Raw genomic sequence first — 26,300 nt, 5'->3', positions numbered from 1 at the left:
TATTTGTGAATTGTGTTTAATTATGCTTGAGAAGCTATTACAGCCAGTGAGGAATAGTTTTGCAATGTGATAATACATATTTTACTTCGATATACATTTCAAATGCATCATACACTACATTCAAGAAGATAAAGTTAATAACATAACATCAAAAAGCCTTCTACATAGATAATGGCAATAACATAGTTCGTAATGAGTAAAGAAAAAATAATATAAACTAAGAAGGACTTCTTATGCACAGGAAACTCCTCTTAATGCAATTTACCAACATGGTGAGCTAAACATAAAAAGATTAGAGGACTGATTAATTAAATAGCATGGTTTAGACGTGAGTTGTCACTCATCAACCTTTCTCCTTCCTTCTGCTTTTACACACACTACCTCATTTGTAGACAAGATATATCAGACATTCAAGATAAAAATCTGTATCTATTAAAGTAAAGAACTGTAACTTGTGAGTAAAACTTATGTGAACTAGACCACAGACTAACATTTACTTTAATGTGTGCAGAATTAATGGTAAAATCATAGTGGATCATGTACCCAAGTGAAGAACATCAACAGAACCACTTGTGATTATGATCCGAAAAGAATTTTAACAAAACTCTCCCCCCTTCCACACCACTGCACTGCAAATAAATTACATTATTTTAGTAATAGATAAGCAAAAATAGATGCTTACCTTTTCAGGTTCGTGTAACCATGATATGGATAAATGAGAAAAGGTGAAGTGTGGTCTTCAATGGACACACCCAGCACAGACAATATATTCTTGTGGCTGAAGCCATACATTGCCATTCCCTCTTGCAGTAACAATGAAACTTGTACTTGGGATGCATGATCTGTTTCAAGGAAATTAAAAAACAAGCAGGTAATTAGCAACTTGCTACATCGACAAGTTGTAATACATCTTAATAAATAACAGAATGTGTAGCAAATTACAGAAACTGTAATATAAGTGCAAGTATTAAGGATGCAACCAGCAGAAAGAAAACTGGCAACAAAATAAAGGGACATAATAAGCTACTTGCTAGCAACTTGCTACATTGATAAGTTATAATAGACCATAATAAGTAACACAAAGCATACCTAATTACAGTAATTGAAACATAAATGCCAGTATTCAGGATGTAGCCCAAAGAAAAAATGCTGGCAACAAAATATGTTAAGAGATATAATTGGCTACGTATTAGCATGACAGGTGGAAGTGCAAAAGAAAAATTAATAATAGAAATAATAATAATAATAATAATAATAATAATAATAACAAACCAATGTCTGCTTGTGTCTGTGCATGTGCGGATGCATATGTGTGTGTGTGTGTGCGAGTGTATACCTGTCCTTTTTTTCCCCCTAAGGTAAGTCTTTCCGCTCCCGGGATTGGAATGACTCCTTACGCTCTCCCTTAAAACCCACATCCTTTTGTCTTTCCCTCTCCTTCCCTCTTTCCTGACGAAGCAACGGTTGGTTGTGAAAGCTTGAATTTTGTGTGTATATATGTGTTTGTTTGTGTGTCTATCGACCTGCCAACACTTTCGTTTGGTAAGTCACATCATCTTTGTTTTTAGATATATTTTTCCCACGTGGAATGTTTCCCTCTATTGTATTCATATCATTAATTTGAATAACATAGACACCTATACAACACACAGAGGAGGTGATGAGTAAGGTGACCAACACTCCATATTTCCCAGGATCTCCTGGATAGCAATTCTTTTTAATCCTCCCAGCTCCCTTATTGATCATCTGTTTCTCCTGTGTAATTCTACCATGATCATTTTATAATGGTGATCACTGATGAAATATTTATTATTAAGCCCACAAAGTACTATTGATTTTGCATATTCCATGACTGACAGATTTCCAAGTTTTCAGGTAATAATCAATACTATAATTGATATACAGTCTTTTTCCTGTTTGTTCATTGACAGAAACAAGGCTTAAGAGAATAAATATATTGAGAAGCATTAGTTACTATATCTAATTATCTGAACAGGTTTTGGCATGCTTTTCTAGAACTTCCACCACAAATGAGTCTTATTACATGTTTTTTTTCACACTAAAAACTTTCTCTCAGTTTGTGAAATTATCCAAAAATATGATACTGTATGACCTAACAAGAGTAAAACTAAATCATACTTGCCAGTTTTTTATATTTATATCTCCACTGTTAACCATTCCAAGTAAATGTGATGTAGTACATGCAGTTGAAATTTATTGCACCCAATTATACCTTAAACATTCTCTAAAAGCATGGTTAGATGTTTATCATCCCCATTAAATTCATGATCAAATGTTTGTCATTCTTGTGTTTAGCCACAGAGAGGCCCAATGAAAAAGACTGCTACATTGGGCCTCAGCAACCAGGGAAAGAGGCCATGTGTGTGTGGGTTGGCTTGTGTGTGTGTGTGTGTGTGTGTGTGTGTGTGTGTGTGTGTTTTCTCTATTTGAGGAGGAAGCCCTTCTATCCAAGAGCTCAAATGATTAACAGTATTTTTCACTGTGGCTGTCTGCAACTCAATACCTCCTCCACGCAATGAGCAGCAACCTACCCTTTTCCTACATTCCAACTCTGCTTTCTCTGATTATCAATGGACACAGTTGAATATCCTACCATTTGTTACAGATTAATTCAACGAAAATGGGAAATTAAATTTCTTAATGTCAGTAAAGTATAGTTTTCTGGCATATTATAGTATTCAACATTATAAACTTTGGTTTGATACTGCCTCATAGACTTATGTATATCATTTTGAAGGAAAAATGGTACCTGTCACAGTTTTGACTAGCACTTCCTCTTCCACACCATCTTCATGAGTGTATGAACCACGATACACTCTACCAAATGTTCCTTCAAGAACCACACTACGCAGACGCACACGACACCTATAAAAATACATCATTATTACAAAATGTAATTTTCAAATGCCTTGATAACTCTCCAAAGATCTGAATACTTTTATGCAGCACTACTACAGGAAATGAGCTACTTTTCCAATACCAACAAATTTAATCAATATATTTTAATTCTGAAAGGTAATACAGAAATACATGTTGATACACAATTAACAGCTTTAGTACGGATCACTTATGTGCTAGTTTACCTCAGACCAAGCAATCATATTTGCAGCATATCTATAGGGTAAACAATGTGTAGGAAAATACTGCACTGGCTTGCAGCAGTAAGGCCTAATTATACATGTTTTTTCACTGTACCATATCTCTGTATACAGCCTACCCCCTCTGAAAAATATAAATATATTCATATTTGTGGACAAATTTAAAACAAACAGCAGAAAATATTTTTTTACTTATTCGTTGCCTGTAATAATGCAGTAGGAATTTAGCATATTAATTGGAGCAAGGCTGCTAATATGATGAAAATTGTCACTTCTTAAACAATAAATTCGGAGTTGCACAAGTGAAACGAAAGTTGATAGGTGTGTTTCTACATCTGAAAGATGTTGTCTATTCAAATTACAAGACATTTGCTTATGAGGGGCGCTTTTAGAGCCACTGTGAGAATGTAAATCCCGTTTGCTTTAAATACACGTTGTAATGGTCATGACCGTTAGTTACCTTTCAGACTGGACATAGTGAGCTGATGTTAGTCAAGAATGCCTATAAGACAATGAAGACATCGTTATTAACAGTTCACTGAGCTTGAACAAGATCATGTAACTTAGGCTACAAGAAGCTGGACGTTCTTCCTCACATTACAGAAAAACTTGGGAGAAATGTAGCCACTGCACGTGATTGTTGGCAGCGGTGGTCATGGGAAAGTTTAGCTGCAAGACGGGCTCTGGACAGCTATGTGCCTGCCATTACTGAGATGGAAATCAATCCTATTCGGCATATGGCTGTGGCGTATCAAATTGCACCTGCAGCAGCAGTTGACTTTGACAGCTCCGAGCCGGAAGCTCGGTAGTGTGCATTCCACTCACCCCAAACCACAACCTTTTGCGACTTCAGTGGTGTCAAATGAGAGCTCAGTGGACAGTTTACTGGAATTCTGTTAAATTTTCTGATAAAAGCTGGTGCGCCTTGATGCCAGTGACTGCCATGTGTTGGTTACAAGGAGGCCAATTGAGGAGCTACAGCTAGACTGGCGTGAAATTTCGTATGGCACCAGGAGCGCTTCCGTGCTTATCCCATGCATCCTGACTGCAAATTTGTACGTCAGTCTAGTGATTCGACATGTTGTGCTACCGTTTATGAACAAGAGTTTTTTCCCAACAGGATAACACTCACTCATATACAGCTTTTGTTACCTAACATGTTCTGCAGGGTGTCCAAATGTTGCTTTGGCCTGCTTGATTACCAGACCTGTCTCCAAACGAGCACATATAGGACATCATTGGGCGCCAACTTCAACGTCATCCACAAAGAGCATTCACCGTCCCTGTATTGACCGACCAAGTGCAACAAGCATCAAACTCCATTCCACAAACTGACATCCGACACCTGTACGGCACAATGAATGCACATTTGTGTGCTTGCATTCAATATTCTGGCGGATGCTCCAGTTATTAATGCACCAGCACTCCACTTACACAATTGCTTTTTTCGCACTTGCGTTAACCTGTGATCTTGAAACGCTAATCACTTAAACATGTTACCTTGGGAAACGTATCCCAAAATTCAATTACTCTACATTGGTTATTTCTTGGTGATGGCATTTTTTTCCGTCATTGTACTTCCACGATGCATTTCAAAAGTGGCAGAAAAGTTGGGATGTATTTGCGTCAAAATGAACTACTTTGAAGATTTATGTAACATGTAATGCCTTCAATTAATTTTTTTAGTACCTCAGATAAATATGTTGTTGTCGTCGTCGTCGTCGTCGTCGTCGTCGTTGTTGTTGTTGTTGTTGTGGTCTTCAGTCCGAAGACTGGTTTGATGCAGCTCTCCACGCAACTCTCTCCTGTGGAAGTCTCTTCATCTCCACATAACTGCTGGAACTTACATCCTCCTGAATCTGCTTACTGCATTCATCTCATAGTCTACTTCTACGATTTTTACCCCCACACTTCCCTCTGGTACTAAATTGGTGATTTCTTCTGTTCTGTTCAGTACCTCCTCATTAATTTCGTGATCTACTCACCTAATCTTCAACATTCTTCTGTTGCACCACATTTCCAACGCCTCCATTTCCTTCTTGTCTGAACTCTTTATCGCTCATGTTTCACTTCAGTACAGGGCTACACTCCAAGCAAATACTTTGAGAGAGGGCGTCCTAAAAGTTAAATCTATAGTCGATCTCAACAAATTTCTCTTCTTCAGAAGCGCCTTTCTTGCCATTTCCAGGCTATATTTTATATCCTCTTTACTTCGGCCATCATCAATCATTTTTCTGCACAAATAACAAAACTCATCTACTACTTTAAGTGTCTCATTTCCTAATCTAATGCCCTCGGCATCACTTGATTTAACTCGATCACACTCCATTAGTCTTGTTTTGCTTTCGTTGATATTTATCTTGCATCCTCCTTTGGGGTGTCCAAGTCCTTTGCAGGCTCTGACAGAAATACACTGTCGTCAGGAAACATCGAAGTTTTTATTTCTTCTCCCTGAACTTTAATTCCTTCTCCAAATTTTTCTTTGGTTTCCTTTACTGGTTGCTCAATGTACGGATTGAATAACATCAGCGATAGGCTACAACCCTGTTTCATTCCCTTCCCAACCACTGCTTCCCTTTCATGTCCTTCGACTGGTATAACTGACGTCGGATTTACGTGCAAGTTGTAAATAGCCTTTTGCTCCCTCTGTTTTACCCCTGCTACCTTGAAGATTTCAGTGACAGTATTCCGCCAACAAAGTCAAAAGCTTTCTCTTGGGCTATGAATGCTATAAACGTACGTTTGCCTTTCCTTAACCAATCTTCTAAGAAAAGTTGTAGTAGCAGTACTGCCTCGCGTGTCGTTACATTTCTCCGGAATCAAAATCTATCTTCCTCGAGGTCGGCTTATACCAGTTTTTCCATTCTTCTGTAAAGAATTCGATTTGTATTTTCAACGATGACTTATAAAACTGATAGTTGTGTACTATTCACATCTGTCAGCACCTGCTTTCTTTGGAACTGCAATTATTACATTCTTCCTTAAGTCTGAGGATATTTCCCTGTCTCAGACGTCTTGCACACCAGATGTAAGAGTTTCGTCACGGCTAACTCTACCAAGGCTGTCAGTAACCCTGGCGGAGCGTCGCATACCGCGGGGCCATGTTTCTACCAAGTCTTCCAGTGCTCATGCCACACCATCGACATGCACGGACCTCTAGGACTGTCAGAGGATCACTTGGAAGATGGAACGGCGAGCCGAAGTCTTCAGCGATGAAAGCGATAAGCTACAACTTTCCTTCATCTTCGGTGGTTTCGGTAGGGGGCGCTAACCAGTGCTCCGTACGCGCAGAATGTTGTCAGACTTATTCTTCTGCCGTACTCAACAGGATAATCCTCGCCCACACATCACCCGTGAAACTCAACATTTTCTGCACGACGTTCAGCAACTTTCCCGGCCATCACGATCTCTGGACTTGACTTCAACCGAGCACGTGTGGAATATGATGAGGTGAGAAGTGACTCGTGCGACTCGTCAACCAACAGCTCTTACAGAACTACGTGGAAAGATCGAGCAGGCGTGGCACAACGTGTCCCAGGACAGTATTCGGCTTCTGTTCGATCGACTGAATGACAGAGTCAGCGCCTGCATTGCCTGTTGCGGAGGCTACAGCGCGTACTGCACTAGAGAGCCAAAGAAACTGGTACACCTGACTAATATGAGGTGCATTCAAGTTCTAAGGCCTCCGATTTTTTTTTCTCAGGACTGGAAATAGATAGAAACATGCGCATTGCTTTAGAATGAGGCCGCGTTCATTGTCAATACGTCCCAGAGATGGCAGCACCGTACGGCAGATGGAATTTTACCGCCAGCGGCGAGAATGAGAACTGTTTTAAATATTTAAAATGGCGACGTTTTCCTTACTTGAACAGCGTGCAATCATTCGTTTCCTGAATTTGCGTGGTGTGAAACCAATTGAAATTCATCGACAGTTGAAGGAGACATGTGGTGATGGAGTTATGGATGTGTCGAAAGTGCGTTCGTGGGTGCGACAGTTTAATGAAGGCAGAACATCATATGACAACAAACCGAAACAACCTCGGGCTCGCACAAGCCGGTCAGACGACATGATCGAGAAAGTGGAGAGAATTGTTTTGGGGGATCGCCGAATGACTGTTGAACAGATCGCCTCCAGAGTTGGCATTTCTGTGGGTTCTGTGCACACAATCCTGCATGACGACCTGAAAATGCGAAAAGTGTCATCCAGGTGGGTGCCACGAATGCTGACGGACGACCACATGGCTGCCCGTGTGGCATGTTGCCAAGCAACGTTGACGAGCAACGACAGCATGAATGGGACTTTCTTTTCGTCGGTTGTGACCATGGATGAGACGTGGATGCCATTTTTAAAATCCAGAAACAAAGCGCCAGTCAGCTCAATGGAAGCACACAGATTCACCGCCACCAAAAAAATTTCGGGTAACCGCCAGTGCTGAAAAAAATGATGGTGTCCATGTTCTGGGACAGCGAGGGCGTAATCCTTACCCACTGCGTTCCAAAGGGCACTACGGTAACAGGTGCATCCTACGAAAATGTTTTGAAGAACAAATTCCTTCCTGCACTGCAACAAAAACGTCCGGGAAGGGCTGCGCGTGTGCTGTTTCACCAAGACAACGCACCCGCACATGGAGCTAACGTTACGCAACAGTTTCTTCGTGATAACAACTTTGAAGTGATTCCTCATGCTCCCTACTCACCTGACCTGGCTCCTAGTGACTTTTGGCTTTTTCCAACAATGAAAGACACTCTCCGTGGCCGCACATTCACCAGCCGTGCTACTGCCTCAGCGATTTTCCAGTGGTCAATGACTCCTAAAGAGGCCTTCGCCACTGCCATGGACTCACGGCGTCAGCGTTGTGAAAAATGTGTACATCTGCAGGGCGATTACGTCGAGAAGTAACGACAGTTTCATCGATTTCGGGTGAGTAGTTAATTAGAAAAAAAATCGGAGGCCTTAGGACTTGAATGGACCTCGTATAGTGCAGTCCCCCCCCCCCTTTCAACGAGCAGCACAAGTGCCGCAACACGACGTGGCATGGACTCTACTAATGTCTGAAGTAGTGCTGGAGGGAACTGACACCATGAATTCTAAAGGGTTGTCCATAAATCCATAAGAATATTTGGGGGTGGAGATCTCTTCTGAACAGCGCGTTGCAAGGTATTCCTGAAGTGCTCAATAATCTTTATATGTGGAGAGTTTGATGGTCTGCGGATCTGCGGAAGTGTTTAATCTCGGAAGAGTGTTCCTGGAGCCACTTTGTAGCAAATCTGGTCGTGTGGGGTGTCGCATTGTCCTGTTGGAATTGCCCAAATCCGTCGGAATCCACAATGGACATGAAAGGATGCAGGTGATTAGACAGGATGCCTACCTTCGTGTCACCTGTCAGAGTCGTATCTAGACGTATCAGAGGTTCCATATCACTCCAACTGCACACGCTCCATTCCATTACAGAGCCTCCAACCAGCTTGAACAGTCCTCTGCCGACATGCAGGATCCATGGATTCATGAAGTTGTCTCCATATCCGTACACGTCCATCTGCTCCATACAATTTGAAACCAGACTCTTCTGACCACGCCCGCAGCTCGTGGTCGTGCGGTAGCGTTCTCGCTTCCCGCGCCCGGGTTCCCGGGTTCGATTCCCGGCGGGGTCAGGGATTTTCTCTGCCTCGTGATGACTGGGTGTTGTGTGATGTCCTTAGGTTAGTTAGGTTTAAGAAGTTCTAAGTTCCAGGGGACTGATGACCATAGATGTTAAGTCCCATAGTGCTCAGAGCCATTTTCTTCTGACCAGGTAATACGTTTATGTCCTGCAGTCATCAAGGGTGCACGAGTGGGCGTTAGGCTCCGAAAGCCCATATCGATGACGTCTCGTTGAATAGTTGGCGCGCTGACACTTGTTGATGGCCCAGCATTAAAATTTGCAGAAACTTGCGGAAGGATTGCACTTCTGTCACGTTGAACGATTCTCTTCAGTCGTCATTGGTCCCGTTCTTGCAGGATATTTTTACTGTCGCAGCGATGTCGGAGATTCGATGTTTTACCAGATTCCTGATATTCACGGTAAACTTGTGAAATGGTCGTACGGGAAAATCCCTACTTCATCGCTACCTCGGAGATGCTGTGTTCCATCGCTCGTGCGCCGACTATAACACCACGTCCACACTCACTTAAATCTTCATAACCTGCCCTTGTAGCACCAGTAACCGATCTAGCAACTGCGCCAGACATTTGTTGTCTTATATAGGCGTTGCCAACCGCAGCACCGTATTCTGCCTGTTTACGCGTCTCTGTATTTGAATACGCATGCCTATACCAGTTTCTTTGGCGCTTCAGTATAACATGGGTGCTTCAGCATGGGTTGATACCCGGTATCTTATAACCGCTTGTGCTACTGACCTGGAAATGTAATCACTTCCTGTATATCATATGCACTGTTGCAACAATAAATCTAGAGTAAATTTCGAAAAGGAGAAAGATGTACTAATTTATTCTTGCGTATATATATATATATATATATATATATATATATATATATATATATATATATATATATATATATATATATATAGCAAAATGCCACATGGAGCAATTCTGTTGGATGTTGAGGATTTTTTACGTGCATCGTCTGCAGCCACTCCACTCTTAAGTGTTTGCTGCTCAGGACTACAGGGACACTGGTTTTGTTACCGTCTCAAGTGGGGCGGCACTTGTCGGTCACGATGGGACCTTTCTTGCTGCTGGTTATGTGATTTGGCGTTGGCGCCAGCCCGGCGCCAGTGCGGCTAAATGAAGCCGTGATCAGCGGCGGAAGGCGCCGGAATGCAGTAAGAAGCGGCCGCCGCGCCGCCAGGATAAAAAGCGGGCGCGGCGCCTCCGTCCTCTTCAGTTAAAGCTGGCCACTCCCCCGCCAGCACAGGACCGAGCCAGTCGGCGACGCCGGTCTAGCGTCTCCGCAGGGAGGCCAGAGAGCGATAACGGCGCCAAACAGAAAGAAAAAGTGCGCTACATCCAGCCCGCTGTAATACCTCCTATGTAAGAGTCGATACTGGTAAGCGACTTTTCCGGAATCCCGTACCAGTTGCAGGTTTCCCGCTTCTAGGGGCAACAAAAACTAAATTTCCAATACTTCGCGCAATTACTGACTGAATTTAAAAATTTAATTGATGCCATAATCTATTCATTAAGAGACATCATCTTACGTTAAAATTTTAACACCATGAGACAAGTATTCCAGTTAGAAACTGTTTGTTTGTCTTGAGGCAGTGTTAACAGATGGCGTGGAAATATCCAGACTTCATTCATCCATTATCTGAGAATGAGAGAACTTATCGACTGCCAACAAGCGTTGCACAGAATTCCAAAGCTTTAAGAAAAATTTTCTCGCTGACTTTCCCACAAAATCATGCAACGAGAAAAGCTTATTACTCACTACATTGTCCCTATTCATGTAGTAGAACTTCACATCAGGCGTGACGCTTTAATTTATTACTGACTGGGGACCTAGAAACGACGGAGAGGCTTCGTCCCGCCGTAGCCCCTCTGCGGTTCAAAACCCCACAACAGGCCACAGCAGTCCACCCACCGCACTACCGCCCCACACCGAACCCACGGTTATTGTGCGGTTCGGCCCCCCGTGCCCCCCCCCCCCTCCCACACACACACCCCACCCCCGGAACGTCTCATACCAGATGAGTGTTACCCCAAATGTTTGCATGGTAGAGTAACTGTGGTGTACGTGTACGTGGAAACTATGACTGACTTACTACCGATTCTATTTGCAATACAGTTTGCAGACAGTATCTAGATATATCACTGAATCTACCTGTAAAATTACGTCGTTGTACGACGCAAAGTTCAGGAGATACGACGTCATAAACACTTAGTTGTGCCAAAAATGGTGCATAAATTACCCAGACTATATTCATCCATTGTTTCATATTGAGAGCACTTAGCGACTTCCAACAAATTTTGAGCATAATTTCAAATCTTTTCTAGATTTTTTCTTGCTTACATATATAAAGTCAAATATTTTAGACGTTAACCCATTTGTAAAATAATGAGACATTTGAAGCTATTTAATACCGAGTTGTTACAATTAAAGTGCAGCTGCTCACGGAGGTCCGATACGGGCTGTTGTTATCTTACGACAGCGAAACATGGAAGACGATATCTAATGTGAAACAGAGTTACGGCGGAAAAAATTAGTTCCAGTTTTGGTCACCAGTGCACGCGGTTCCAGACTGCAGCGCCTAGAACCGCTCGGCCACTATGGCTGGCTACATTATGCCTTTCTCACTTGTTCGACCTTCTCTGCACACGTCCCGCTCCTAATCCATTATGTATGGAAACATTTTTGTACCTTCACAGCGCCACATTCCTTCACAGCGCCAGATTTGCACCTCGTGGTCAGTAATTTTTTGCAGTGTAAATCGTTGCACATTAACGCATTAGAACATGTACCAAGTTTCGCTGCCGTTTGATAACCCACAATGGACCTCTGTGAGCAGTTGTGTCTTAACTATAACCACACGGGGTGTATGGGAGTTCGATTCTTTAAAGAGCCGGGGGTTTACTACTCAACAAATTTCGCAAACAATGATCTTGCGGAACCGTGCTTGCTATATTCGTCCGCGGGATCCAGAAGGCAGCAGACACTAATAATCTATACAAGGAGAGTATGACCGTCCTTTTTCCCTCCGCCTGTCTCCGTCTGCAATTCGCGACTGGCAGAAGTCACATCACGAGGGATTTGTGGCCATATTGGGGCCTCCTGTTAACGTGTATCTCACAGGACGCGTTAGGTATTTTCGGAAGTTTCGCGTAAAAATGCTGAGCTTTTCGAGGGAAGAAGGGAGGCAAACGTTGTAGAATTCGGGATGTCGGGAGAGATGCAGACAGTTGTGTGGAAGTACTCAAGAAATAATAAAGTAGAACATATCAACACATCTGAGTATTTTTTCGTGTCATAGTTAATGTTAAGTTCTTCAAGTCTGATGCACACTTTTCTCAATCGTTAATTTGTGTTTACTGTACAATTACGGGTACACTACATAACACAATTTCAAACACTGCTATTAGTTACAACAATATGTGCAATGTGTCTTGTTACGCATGAAACCTTATACACAGCTGCAGGAGATTCCGATGCCCAAGCTGATGTCGTGATCCTCGAATTCCTGATGCAATTCCGACCCTCAGCTAATGAATAAAATACGAGCCTACGGAAAATCAGAAAAATTCGTAGAAAACAGAACATAGCCCGTCCTTAATGGAGAGAAATCTTCAGATGTAAAAGTAGCAACAGGCGTAGTATTAAGAACTGTTACGGGATTACTGTTCACAATGTATGTAAATGACCCAGTGGATAAAGTAGGAAGCTCTTTCAGTCTATTCGGGAATGATGCTGCTGTGGAGTGTAGCGAAGTTTGACGCTGTGTCGAGGGAAAGCGACGCTCGTAACCCTTTTTAAGTTCATTTTACTCCTGTGAATCAAGCAGAAAATTAATCTTCATCCACCAGTACAAGTTTCGGATTACATATATAGAGCAGTACATGGTACCGCCATGAGGGTATGCGTTCTGCCGCGGCCACAAGTGAGACGGAGTGTGACACAGTGGCCCGGTCTTGGGCTGCCACCTGTCCCAGTTCTGTAACGATCGTCCCTCCTTTCTGTAATTGTCCCTTGTACCTAGATGAGCATGTCGGGACAGCCTCAAATCGCTACTTGTTCGGTTCACATTTACTGTTTTACTTTTTTATCATGGATAGTGAACTTGCTGAAATAAACTATAATCTGAGCGGCTCAGAGTTACATCAGCGTTTTCTAAATGAGAAGAAAGTTTTACAGACCGTTACAAGAACAACTACACTGAAGAGCCAAAGAAACTGGTACACCTGCCCCGGGGAGCACGCAGAAGTGCCGCAACACGACGTGGTATGGACTCAACTAAAGTCTGAAGTCGTTATGGAAGGAATTGACACTGACTGCGTAGGTGCCCCTCTACAACTTTTATCCCCCTCCCCTCCAAACTTCCCCCATTATCAAACTGGCTATTCTTTAATGCTGCAGGCTGCATCCTGTCAACCGAACCCTTCTTTTAGTCAAGTTGTGTCACGAATTTCTTTTCTCCCCAATTCGATTCAGTACCTCCTAATAAGTTATTCGATCTACCCACCTAAGCTTCACCTTTCTTCTATGGCATCACATTTCAAAGGTTTCTATTCTCTATTTTGTGAACTGCTCATCATCCACGTCTCACTTACATACAAGGCTACACTTCAGACAAACACCTTTACAGAAGACTCTGTAACACAGACTTACATCAGATGTTAACAAATTCTTCTTTTTTAGAAATGTTTTCCTTGCTGTCGACACTCTGCATTTTATATCCCCTCTATTTCGGACATAATAATTATTTTGTTGCCGAAATAGCAAAATTCACCTACTGCTTTTAGTGTCCCATCCCGTGATGGAATTCCAGTATCCGGTCAAAGTTTGCGTGAAAATAATGTATAACTAATATCATTAAGTGAAAACGGATATGACCAGAGTGTTTACGACATGTCATTCGATTACCATTCCTCTTTTTTGATATTCAGATTATCCGGGATTTCGATAATCCGGATGACCAACAATCGCACCTAGTCCGGAGAAACCAGGTTTCGGCGTATATCAAGTGGCATACAGAGAGAGAGAAAGAGAGGTTAGGGTTGGGCAAGTACCTCTGTATGGTGAGCTGGGCGATGCGCTCGTGGATGTCGGCCGGCGGCTGTGCGGCGGCGCCGGGGGCGGGCAGCGGCCCCGCGGACGTGCGGAGGCTGGCGTAGCTGTTGCTGGAGGCGGCCGACGTGGCGCGCGCCGGCGGCGGGGGCGGCGGCAGCAGGGAGGCGTGGCCCGCCGCGCTGCTGCTGGCCGAGCCGTGGCGCGACTCCCTGCACACGCAGCACACACCGGGCGGCTGTAGCAGTGGTAACGTCTGTGCACTCGTTGTCTGTTTAGTCGCGACGGTCGTGGCTGTGGAAGTTGGTACCACCTGACTGCCGGAGCGACACTAGCGCTCCAAGCGGTGAGAAACCCGGCGACCTTAACGCCGTGTGCGCCGTTCAACAATTGTTGTCCTGTCGTCTTCAGTTATTGACATAGGCGTATCGTCTTTTATTCTTCGCTTTCTCTCTTTTTTTTTTTTTTTTGGGGGGGGGGGGCGCAAAGGTATTATCATAGTGGCCTAAAATGTACACCGATATTTGTGTATACTATCTGACGGCATATCATCAGCCAGTTCGCTCACTTCTTCTCAATTGAAAAAACACACTACATGCAGTTCAGAACTTGTAAGGGGTGTCCCACGAGTATATGTCTAACATACGATGACAAGAAGATAGAAGAAGTGGACAGTGTTAAATTCTTGGGATTACAGCTTGATAATAAATTCAACTGGGAGGAGCACACCACAGAACTGCTGAAGCGTCTTAACAAATCTCTGTTTGCAATGCGAATTTTGTCAGACATAGGGGATATAAAAATGAAAAAGCTGGCGTACGATGTCATATGGCATTATTTTTTGGGGTAATTCATCAAGCCAAGCTAAAGTTTTCAGGGCACAAAAACGTGTAGTAAGAGTTATATGTGGTGTGAACTCAAGAACATCCTGCAGAAGCCTGTTTAGGGAACTAGGGATACTAACTACTGCTTCCCAATATATTTATTCCTTAATGAAATTTGTCATTAAAAATATATCACTTTTTCAAACCAACAGCTCAATTCATGGAATCAGTACTAGAAATAAGAATAATCTTCACAAGGATTTAAAGTCACTTAGTCTTGTACAAAAAGGTGTGCATTATTCAGAAACACACATTTTCAATAACTTGCCAGCAGCCATAAAAAGCTTAACGACTAATGAAATTCAGTTTAAGAGAAGCCTAAAGGATTTATTGGTGGCCAACTCCTTCTACTCCATTGATGAATTTCTCAGTAAAGCCAACTGATTTGTATATAAGTACAATATAACTTCTGCACAATTTCAGTGCAGTAATGTGTTCATTGAAAATTTGTGTGTGTGTGTGTGAGTGTGTAAGTACAATCTAACTTCTGCACCATTTCAGTGCAGTAATGGGTTCATTGTAAATAAATATTATAGTACTTGTATTACATGTTTATTACCTTATAAATAAATAAAAAGCTTTTTTATTTTAAATTCAGTGCATTAGTATTTGTAAAATGACTCTTTCATATAGTGTTCATTAAAAAATGACGATCATTCCACTTGGGACCTGTGGAATGGTACATTAGCTTATTTGTTTTAGTTGTAAATATTTGTCATGTATTGTTGTTCTTCTGACATGTTCCACATCCTGGAGGACCTCCTCACTACGGATCAATTGGAATGAAAGTAAATCTAATCTAATCTAATCTTCCGAAGTAAGAGTGATTTCAGGTGTGCCGCAGGGGAGTGTCGTAGGACCGTTTGCTATTCACAACATACATAAATGACCTTGTGGATAACATTGGAAGTTCACTGAGGCTTTTTGCGGATGATGCTGTGGTATATCGAGAGGTTGTAACAATGGAAAATTGCACTGAAATGCAGGAGGATCTGCAGCGAATTGACGCATGGTGCAGGGAATGGCAATTGAATCTCAATGTAGACAAGTGTAATGCGCTGCGAATACATAGAAAGAAAGATCCCTTATCATTTATCTACAATATAGCAGGTCAGCAACTGGAAGCGGTTAATTCCATAAATTATCTGGGAGTATGCATTAGGAGTGATTTAAAATGGAATGATCATATAAAGTTGATCGTCGGTAAAGCAGATGCCAGACTGAGATTCATTGGAAGAATCCTAAGGAAATTTCCCACAGCTTGAATACTGCTCACCGATGTGGGATCCGTACCAGATAGGGTTGATAGAAGAGATAGAGAAGATCCAACGGAGAGCAGCGCGCTTCGTTACACGATCATTTAGTAATCGCGAAAGCGTTACGGAGATGACAGATAAACTCAAGTGCAAGACTCTGCAAGAGAGACGCTCAGAAGCTCGGTACGGGCTTTTGTTGGAGTTGCGAGACATAACTTCATCGAGGATTCAAGCAGTGCTCCCTCCTACGTATATCTCGCGAAGAGACCATGAGGATAAAATCAGAGAGATTAGAGCCTACACAGAGGCATACCAACGATCTTTCTTTCCACGAACAATACGAGATTGGAATAGAAGAGAGGACCGACAGAGGTACTCAAAGCACCCTCCGACACACACAGTCAGGTGGCCTGCGGAGTATGGATGTAGATGAAGTGGCCGCTTTGAGTTGGCGTCTCAGTCCACCTGTCTTTCTTATATCTCTGTCCCAACTCTCCGATGGTCTTCCCCTTGGTCGTTTACGGTAAACTGAGATCTAATCTAGTACCTGTTTTGCCAACGTAGGCACCACCTTTCCTTCGAGCGACATGACCGGCCCCCTGTCATTTCGAGGTATTCATTCTTTCGATTACATCACTAATCTTCGCTGCCCGTCTCATATCGACTTCTTTGTTTCTGTCTTTCTTTGTATAGCCCAACACTGATCTTTCAGTTCCTTTTTTGCTTACTACGAGGGTGAGTCAAATGAAAACCTTAAATATTTATTAAAATATTATTTATTGTGCAGAAGTGATACAAAGCTGTATCACTTTTCAACATAATCTCCCCCACGCTCAATGCAAGTCCTCCGGTGCCTACAAAGCGCATAAATTCCTTTAGAAAAAAATGCTTTTGGTAGTCCGCGCAACCACTTATGCACCGCGTGGCGAGCCTCTTCATCAGAACGGAACTTCTTTCCTCCCATTGCGTCTTTGAGTGGTCCAAACATATGGAAATCACTTGGGGCAAGGTCTGGTGAGTATGGTGGATGAGGAAGACACTCTGCGATTGTTGCAACTGTTGTAAGGGCAGTGTGGGACCTCGCATTGTCACGTTGCAAAAGGACACCTGCTGACAGCAATCCACGTCGCTTTGATTTGATTGCAGGCCGCAGATGATTTTTAGGAGATCTGTGTATGATAAACTGGTGACAGTGGTCCCTATAGGCATGTAATACCCCAAAACGACGCCTTTTTCGTCCCAAAAGACAGTCAGCATAACCTTCCCTGCTGATGGTTCTGTTCGAAACTTCTTTGGTTTCGGTGATGAGGAATGGTAACATTCCCTGCACGCTCTCTTCATTTCCGGTTGGTAGAAGTGAACCCAGGTTTCGTCCCCAGTATCGATTCTTGCAAGGAAGCCATCACCTTCTCGTTCAAAGCGCCGAAGAAGTTCTTCACAGGCATCAACACGTCGTTCTCTCATTTCAGGAGTCAGCTGCCGTGGCATCCATCTTGCAGACACGTCGTGAAACTGGAGTACATCATGCACAATGTGGTGTGCTGACCCACGACTAATCTGTAAACATGCTGCAATGTCATTCAGTGTCACTCGGCGGTTTTCCTTCACTATGGCTGCAACTGCTGCAATGTTCTGTGGAATCACAACTCGTTGTGCCTGACCTGGATGAGGAGCATCTTCCACAGAAGTCACACAATTTGCGAACTTCCCACTCCATTCGTGGACTTGCTGCTGTGACTAACATACATCACCGTACTGAACCTTCATTCGTTGATGAATTTCAATAGGTTTCACACCTTCACTACGCAAAACCGAATAACAGAACGCTGTTCTTCCCTGGTGCAACTCGCAAGTGGGGCGGCCATCTTTATACTGATACTGCGACGGTATGTGTGCATCTGTACCTTGCTGCCACCTACAGGCCATTCTGCACGCTGTTTGAAGCACGCTTACCAACTTACAGGATAACGGCGCGAAATTTCGATTTGTTATTAGAAATTTAAGGTATTCATTTGACTCACCCTAGTTTGCTAACAATGAATTAATTTAATGCCCATGTCTCACAGCCATAAGTCATTAGCAGCGGTACGCATTAGTCAAAAACTGTTTTCTTCAGTTCAGCCGACATCTTAGACTTCAAAGCTAATGCGTATCTTCCACAAGCTTTACCGCCTGATTCAATATGTGGAAATAGTTCTGGCTTTAGTCTACTTTCTTATTTACAAGCTGACCCATATATATTCTGTGACCTTTTGCAGATACGTATCCACCGTCATTAGCTGATTCTTCCCAGTCGTAAGCTTTACACATTATTAACTATACATTCAGGATGAAAACGGTTCTTGTACTTCGTCATAGAGGCACACACAAATAAAACTAACATAACAAAGATGTAATCGTAGGCTTGCCGTGAAGGGCAACAATACAGGACCTGGAATATAAACGACGTACCGCTGTGCTGTAAGGCTGCCTCGGAGCTCAGGTTGCAATCAAATGGGTCCTGTTACCAAGTAAAATGGCGCCTCAGACCATCACTCCTGCGTCTGCAGACATGTCTTCGGTCTAGAATCTCAGTGAGTGAACTAGAATTATATTCAGTGATGGTTGCGCTTCGAACCGAGCCCCCAACGACCAGCGAAGAGTTATCTGGAGACGCTCCGGACAGTCGTGCGTTAACCAACCTGACTGTCGCCCGCCAAAGAAACGACAAAGTGGGGTGTCATTTCGTTTTATCGCAGGATCCCTTTGGTAGTCATCTGCAGCAACCTTAAAGCGCAGACGTACATCAACGGTATTCTACTCCCCCTATTGTTGAGCTTCGTGGCAAGCCATCCTGGGCTCACATTTCGACAAGAAAACGCTCGCCCGCACACGGCGAGAGTTAACTTGTCTTCGTGCTTCCCAAACCCTACCTTGGCCATCAAGGTCGCCGGATCTCTCCCCCACTGAGGAAGTCTGGAGCACTATGTGCAGGGCCCTCCAACGAGATTGTGGCTTTGACGATATAAGGCACAAATAAGACTCAAAATGGTTCAAATGGCTCTAAGCACTACGGGACTTAACATCTGAGGTCATCAGTCCCCTAGACTTAGAACTACGTAAAGCTAAGGACATCACACACATCCATGCACGAGGCAGGAATCATTTGTTGGTCCGCGCATGTAAATCACTTCGATTTCTATCACATTCGGATAATTCCTTAAATTATGAACTATTAGTAGAAATATGTGTGTCTAAACTGACTGCAACAGAGACATAATGGGTGCTGTGTTTGGATCTGAATTGTACTCATATATTTTTGTTATTGGCTGCCGACTTTGTGAAGAAAGAGAACTGCATTGTTTTTTAATATTTAATGTGTGAACTTCACTACAAAACGTACAGCATTTTTTTATTTATTTAACGACGGGATTGCAGTAGTTGGAAGTGTAAAGAGGGTTTCGCATTTCACTCTTACTCGTTGATCTCCATTAGTTGCTGCCACTGCAATACGACGCAACATTTCCGTTACTGTTAACTAGTCCATGAGTTTTTTTGCGCACCTCTTGTAGTACTTGGATGTACGATGCGAAGTTTTAAGGCTTTAACCTATAAAATCCCGAAGAAATATTATTGTTTTTAATGGACTATTCTACCAGATTCCATGAAACTTTTAAATTTAATTTAAATTAACACAAAATTTAAGTTGTAGTTTTAGCCGTGACTTTTTCACAATGAATGTCAAATTCAGTATTTTGAGCTTTAGGACTATACTTACACACCAATATCTCTTTAAAAAGTATGTTGACTAAAAGTCAACAACAGTTAACTAATTTTGTTGTTCTTCGTATTATCTTAGGGTAGGCATTATGTACCCCTCCCACCCCCTTGGTAATACATGTTACTGAAAATGTGTTTATGTTGCTACGGTTAAGCATGAGCTTGCAGAAACAAAATAACATAACAGATTTTTTAAATTTGCAGGCAGATATCTTCCACTTTTGTAGTCCTATCTTACTCAGTTGTGTGTAATATTGCGGTATATTGATAATTTTTACTTATGGACCGTCTGACAGATACACGGACAGATCACAGATACTTCAATAATTACACTCGAAAGTTTGGCAATAACATTCGATCTTTGGCAAAAACATTTGACAGTCAGCAACAGAAACCAAAGCATTCCATTGAATCAAGGGTTCAGTTCATAGTGCTGTGAATGTGGAAAAAAACCGAAAATTGGCATTCATAAGAAGAAGAACAACACCAAAAATGCAACAGGAGCGTAATATGTAAGAAACTGTCCACGCAACCTGTAAGTACAGTTCAAAACATTACTACTTAATAGGAAATACCAACCACCAGAACTGTTTATAACCTATAGAAACAAGGACAAAAATGTAAATAAAATAGCAAACATATGTACATATTACAGGCCACTGATGATGCCTTGCAGAAAATAAAGGCGAAAGGCGTATGGCACTAAAACTGTGTTTTATTCAGTTGCTGTCAGACGGTCCATATGCAAAAATTATCAATATACTGCAGGTAGATGTCTGCTGTTCTTGTTCACATTGAAATACCAGCGCTGCAAAACCGTAGCACGCTAGAGTGCCCGAAACAAAACGGCGCAGCCCATGGATAAAGTGTAGAGTCGCGTGATCAGCTCGTCTGCGGCAACAGCAGAAAAGATGCAGTTAGGTGAGGGCAATCCACATGGTTGAAGACGTCATCCAGATGCCTGCATAGTGGCGTTTTTGAAAAGGACGTGGTCGATTTCCTTCCCCACTCTGAGCTTGTGCCCTGTCTCTAATGACCCAGTCGTCGACGGAAAGTCGAACCCCGATCTGCCTTCTTCTTACGATAGGAATCGCGCGATAAAAAAGATCGAGCAGCAGTGTCTGTATGATCTGTAAAAAGAAAGGCTGTTTTCATCTGAGAATTCAGACATGTCCAGACTTCAGGCACGTCCAGTGCTAACTTATAATCCACGACACAAGCCTACTGCAAAGATTCAAAAATTCAGAATTACCTAAATGATATCCCTGGCAACGGTCGGCACATTTTAAGTCTTAGCAGACCTTGAAAACACACTTGTTTCTCTGGCTGTAGGTTTATTGATGTCGCCTCTCATTTAAGTAGTGTTTCCATTACGTATATGTGTGTCCTGTAAAATCTGTCCTCTGCGCTTTAACATTTTCGTCGCCGTGTTTCTGATGGGTGACGGTAAATCATAAAAATTCGTCGAAAGATGTACGAGCAACGGACTAAAACCCACACCCAGGTTTTTCAGTGTCACAGCTGTAACGGATGGTAATTCGTTGCGTTGACGCGCAAGTTGCCGAAGCGGCGTCAAATAGAACCACTAGTACTAAAGAGGCCCAACAAATCCAGACGGGGGGCTCTCGGCCAATAATCATCTTGAAAGTTGGAATTCTGTGGTTCCGCCGTGCGCATACACAATCTCTTGAGTGTGGGATTTTACTCGTATTATCGCGAGTGGTAGCGTACGAGCAGTTGTCGAGGGGAGACGGAAGTGGCCGGACACAGCCTGCGGTGGAGAGAAGCCACGCGACATGTGAGGTCGAAGCCTGCCAGGATCGTGCTAGTGCCGCCGGAGGAGACTTCGGTATTAATTGAGGATTTTTTTATAATTTGCCTTTTCGCTGCACGTAGCTGTTGGTTGCTTGCGCACTTGAGGGATTTCGTGAGATTTATGTGTGCCTACACTCAGAGCAATATTAGTAACTTCGTTGTGGCCAGTGGTTATTGAGTATAGACATCCTGGAATAATGAAAAGTCCGTGTAAAGTTTGTCAGCGCTTAAATAATCAATTTTCTGAATATAGTAATTTAATAGTTTTTACTGTTTCTTTCATTTTTCTTTACATAGTTTAAGGTTAGTTGACCAAACCCGTCTTGATTATTCAATTTCTATATACGAGAGGCGTCCAGAAAGTAAGTTCCGATCGCTCGCGAAGTGGAAACGACAATGAAAATCCGATGAAGTTTTGCACAGATGTGTTCGACAGTGTCCCTGGTATGACCCTAGATAGCATCACGTCGCTCTTCTCATTTCTGAGCTCACAGTGAGCGCGTAAAGATGTCTAGAAAATAGTGTCTCCCGCGAAGTACCAAACCTGGTGAGAAATTTCGCCTGAAGCTATGCAGCCAACACTACATAACTATCGTGCAGTTTCTTCTTCAAGACAATTCTCAGCCGCATTCTGTAGGGGCAATGAAGATGCTCCTGCATCGTTTTCAGTTGGAAATGTTTGATTACCCACAATACAGTCAGTGATAGTCTCCCTCTGATTTTCATCTCCGCTCACATGAACAGCTGGCTATGAAGACAACATTTTGGCACAGACAACGAGCTGTAGGCCAGCGTAGAGAGTTGGCGGAAAGCGCTGGCTGCTGCCTTCTATAACGAGGGTATTGGAAAGTTGGTACAACGCTGCGACAAATGTCTAAGTCAGAACGGCGACTACGTACAGAAGCAGCTGGAAGGTGTAGCTGTTACAAATAAAACATTTCTGATTTTCACTGTGGTTACCATTTCGCGACCAATCGGAACTTACTTTCTGGACAGCTCTCGCATAAAAGTATGGCAGTAATTGTTGCAGTCCGCAGCTCGTGGTCGTGCGGTAGCGTTCTCGCTTCCCACGCCCGGGTTCCCGGGTTCGATCTCGGCGGGGTCGGGGATTTTCTCTGCCTCGTGATGACTGCGTGTTGTGTGATGTCGTTAGGTTAGTTCGGTTTAAGTAGTTCTAAGTTATAGGGGACTGATGACCATAGATGTTAAGTCCCAGAGTGCTCAGAGCCATTTGAACCAATTGTTGCAATTAGTTCATGCATTGCTCTCTGCATGGATCTCAGTACTGGTTTTTGAAATATTTTAGCATGTTGCTGATCACGCAGTTGCAGCGGCAAGACGAGATAAGTTGTCTGTTGCGTACAGGGGTACTGCAGAACAGCTGTTAGGAGACGTTACAGGATGTTTTAAATCCCGCAGTCAGATGGTTGAGGTTTGATTTGTTTGTAGTTCGTGGTAGGATTAATTAACTTTCTGTTCAAATTCCCTTTTCTATATGTATTCAATCAGAATTCCATTATTGTCAGAGACGGAATGTCACACACATATTTCCGTACATGTCTTTTAAAAAATATTTATGAACCTATTTCAATCTCGAAAATGGTTCAAATGGCTCTGAGCAGCTGAGGTCAGCAGTCCCCTAGAACTTAGAACTACTTAAACCTAACTAACCTAAGGACATCACACACATGCATGCCCGAGGCACGATTCGAACCTGCGACTGTAGCAGTCGTGCGGTTCCAGACTGAAGCGCCTAGAACCGCTTGGCCACACCGGCCGGCTTTCAATCTAATTTTACTTCAGTTCAGCGCAAATTCCATCTATGTACGGTATCTTAGCGGCCTGCTCCCTACATTACCCGATCAGGTAAATTCACTAAAATGATGCTGCATTCCTAGTACTGTCTGAGAATGCAACAAACGACGTCAGTAACCGAAAGTGTACGAACGTACACCGCCAAGCTTGGGGAGTTCAGTGTGTATAAGGGAAGGTACACAAAGCTTTTCTATGACAGCCTCGCTGCTCACGTGTCGCAGGCGCCACATAGTCACTTGAGCTGCGGTCTCGTGGGACAGTTCAGAGCCGCAGGGCATAACGTAAAGGACCACAAAGGCGGAAGCGTCGCTGGCCCCGAGTGAATGGGGCGGTCAATGGAGGCAGCCAACGGCTACCTGTTGCTTCGCCAGTGTTCGGAACGGGACGTGAAAAGCACAGATCGGCGGAACGAAAGGATTGAAAACGCGGCTCACTGCAGATCAGCTGACGGACGAATGTTTTCGAATGACTCTGACCGCCATATATAATGGTCGCTACGTTTAATTGCTGCTGTACGGGGAAAAGGGGGAGGGGAGGGGGGGAGTAGAAAAATATGAGAACACCAAAAACGCCAGACATTACCACGCGAATGCAGTGTAGGAAAGCAGCTGCTTTAAAAACAGCAACAAGTCGTCTCCTAATGAATAAATACATCTTCCGTATGGCTTTCACGGGAATATTAAATCATCGTTCCTGAGAAACAGTGACACGTTTAAGGTAACGATCGTGGAGATGAATAGAATTGACGCACTCTTCTGTCCAAATTAGATCACAGAGACTCAATAATATTGAGATCTGCTGACTGTTGTGGCCAGGGGAGATGCGAGAATTTATCCTCGTGCTCACAAAATCAGTCCTGAACGATACGAGGTGTGTTAACAGCGGTCCTGGAACACAGCATCACCATTGGGTAATGAACATTGTCCCATAGAATGGACCTTATGAGTCGAAATATCATATGATACTTGGCAGTACTGCAACCTTGAGGAGAAACCATGGAACCTATGGAATTCTACGATATGACTGGCCAAATCCCCACCGGAGCTCCGCCATGTTTCCCTCTAGTGACGTAAACTCGACCAGAACTTGGAAGCAATGTGATACAAGACTCATCCGACCGAATGACACTCTTCCATTGCTCAATAGCTCAGGTTTTATGGTTTCGGCACCAACTTTTGCTAATACGGCAATTTGCATCACCGATGAGTGGTTTTGGTATTCTAGCTCGCCCTGCATGTCGAACTCCCTTCGTGCTGATTTGGCGCTTCGTGTTAATTTGACGCTGGTAGCATTGACAAGTGCGATATTCAGTTCTGTACTGACTTTTGCAGCTGTCGTCCTCGTATTTTTCATCACAGTGGGTTTTCCAAGTACGATGTTTCAGTCGGAATTGTTCTTAATTTCCAGTCGAAAACCCGACTCCCGCTTAAATCTTGTCATAATAGGTAAAAATCCCGAGCACAGAAAAAGTACAATATTTGATAATAATATTAAGGTCTTCACTTTAAATTGTTAATTGTGGCTTAAAACTGAGCGGCAGCCGTCTGACAGTTACTGGAATTTAAAATTCTGCTTTAGTTTTAGTCAAAGAGCTAAGATGACAAACCTGACTTAACTGCCGTTGTTTTCGAGTAGCGACTCGTCGATCATCACACTGTTTAATTGTTGTGTTGAAGAACAACAAAGTAGTGTTGTGCAGTTTCCTTGCTCTGTGGCATGCTCGAACGTCAGTAAATGAAGATCGTGTCAAATAATTCGAAAGAGGAGCTTCGTATTACTTGCAGCAGGGTACAGACTATCTAGACAAACGATTTGGCCTTGAGGAGAGAGCATACAAAGCTTTCAAACTGTAGTGTCTGCCATCGGGTTACCCTCAATGGCAGGCAGCACCGCATAACAGCCACGCTATGAGGGAAACAAACCAACAGCGAAACAGGCGAAGACATCAGGTAAACACGCCGAAGATTCCAGCCGATTAATAGGAACCTTTCCTTGCAGAGGTCGCCGCGACATATTCCGGCCACGGATTCCTACGCCGGGTTTCTATTGGCTCCAGCTCACTATATGGGCCTGGCCAGTCTAAGGCAGACCAGTCTTCGTCCGCTGCTAATAGCAACCGCTATAGCAGAGTCTCCGAGAAAATATGACCGAAGCCGCTGTACTGTACCGCCGATCGAAGTACCAGCCGACCGAGAGGAACCACATCTCCGGCTAGATCGACGGACGTCTATATCTATTGTACAGCCAGCTATTGTATTGTAGAAGAAGTTACGTTCAATAAACTGTTGGTGAAGACAACACAAACCATTTTCATTAACAGGCAGTGTTCAATTTCAGAACTCATAAGAATGACCCGTCGATATGATCTTCGTGTAGGCAAGGATTTGATTTTCGAAGAACATGTGTAATCAAACAACAAGAGGAAATTTTTTTTTAATTTTTTTGAAAGCTGAAGCCTGGTGATAAGTGGAAGAAACTTTTTCGTCGTTACGAAAACTGTGAAAACTTCTTCAGACTTGTCCGTTGCGTGTTTTCTATGCGTCACTCCAGCGCTGCTCCAGAACGAATTTTCAGCCTCATGAAGAACACTTGGCGAATAAAGAGAAACTGTTTATCAATCGCTACATCAGAAAGTGAATTAAAGGTGAAGCCCGCACTTTTATTGTTTTCTGGACGGGGAGGAAGGGTAGGTGCTATTAAGGAGCAGGCGGCAATATTAATAAGATGAAATGCGGTGCTTTCTTATATTGCTTGTTGAATTTTAGGCCTATGCGTGTTTCGTAAAGATCACTTAAAACACACTTTCTTCCGCGTTCTGACTTAGCGGGTGATGATATTCCGATTTCCTGTATGCGGTATAAATCTTCTATGAAGTGCCTTTTGAAACACTACACTTCGGCTTCCTTGCTTACGGAAGAACCTATCACACAA

The 26,300-nt window shown here is 43.2% G+C and overlaps 1 protein-coding gene across 1 annotated transcript in view; it reads right to left on the bottom strand.

The window, feature by feature from the left end:
• Positions 1–26,300, bottom strand: part of LOC126173477 (tyrosine-protein kinase Dnt-like) — a 581,953-nt gene that overhangs the window by 6,633 nt on the left and 549,020 nt on the right. The window contains exons 5-7 of the mRNA XM_049920958.1: positions 13,843–14,052; positions 2,771–2,886; positions 683–842 (exon numbers count right to left, since the gene is read on the bottom strand). Coding sequence (XP_049776915.1) covers positions 683–842; positions 2,771–2,886; positions 13,843–14,052 — 486 coding nt within the window. The remainder of the gene's footprint in view (positions 1–682; positions 843–2,770; positions 2,887–13,842; positions 14,053–26,300) is intronic.

The sequence above is a fragment of the Schistocerca cancellata genome, chromosome 1 (assembly GCF_023864275.1).
Source record: "Schistocerca cancellata isolate TAMUIC-IGC-003103 chromosome 1, iqSchCanc2.1, whole genome shotgun sequence".
Lineage (NCBI taxonomy): Eukaryota > Metazoa > Arthropoda > Insecta > Orthoptera > Acrididae > Schistocerca > Schistocerca cancellata.
Note: the sequence above shows the minus strand (reverse complement) of the source record. Positions and strands in the feature narration are given on the sequence as shown.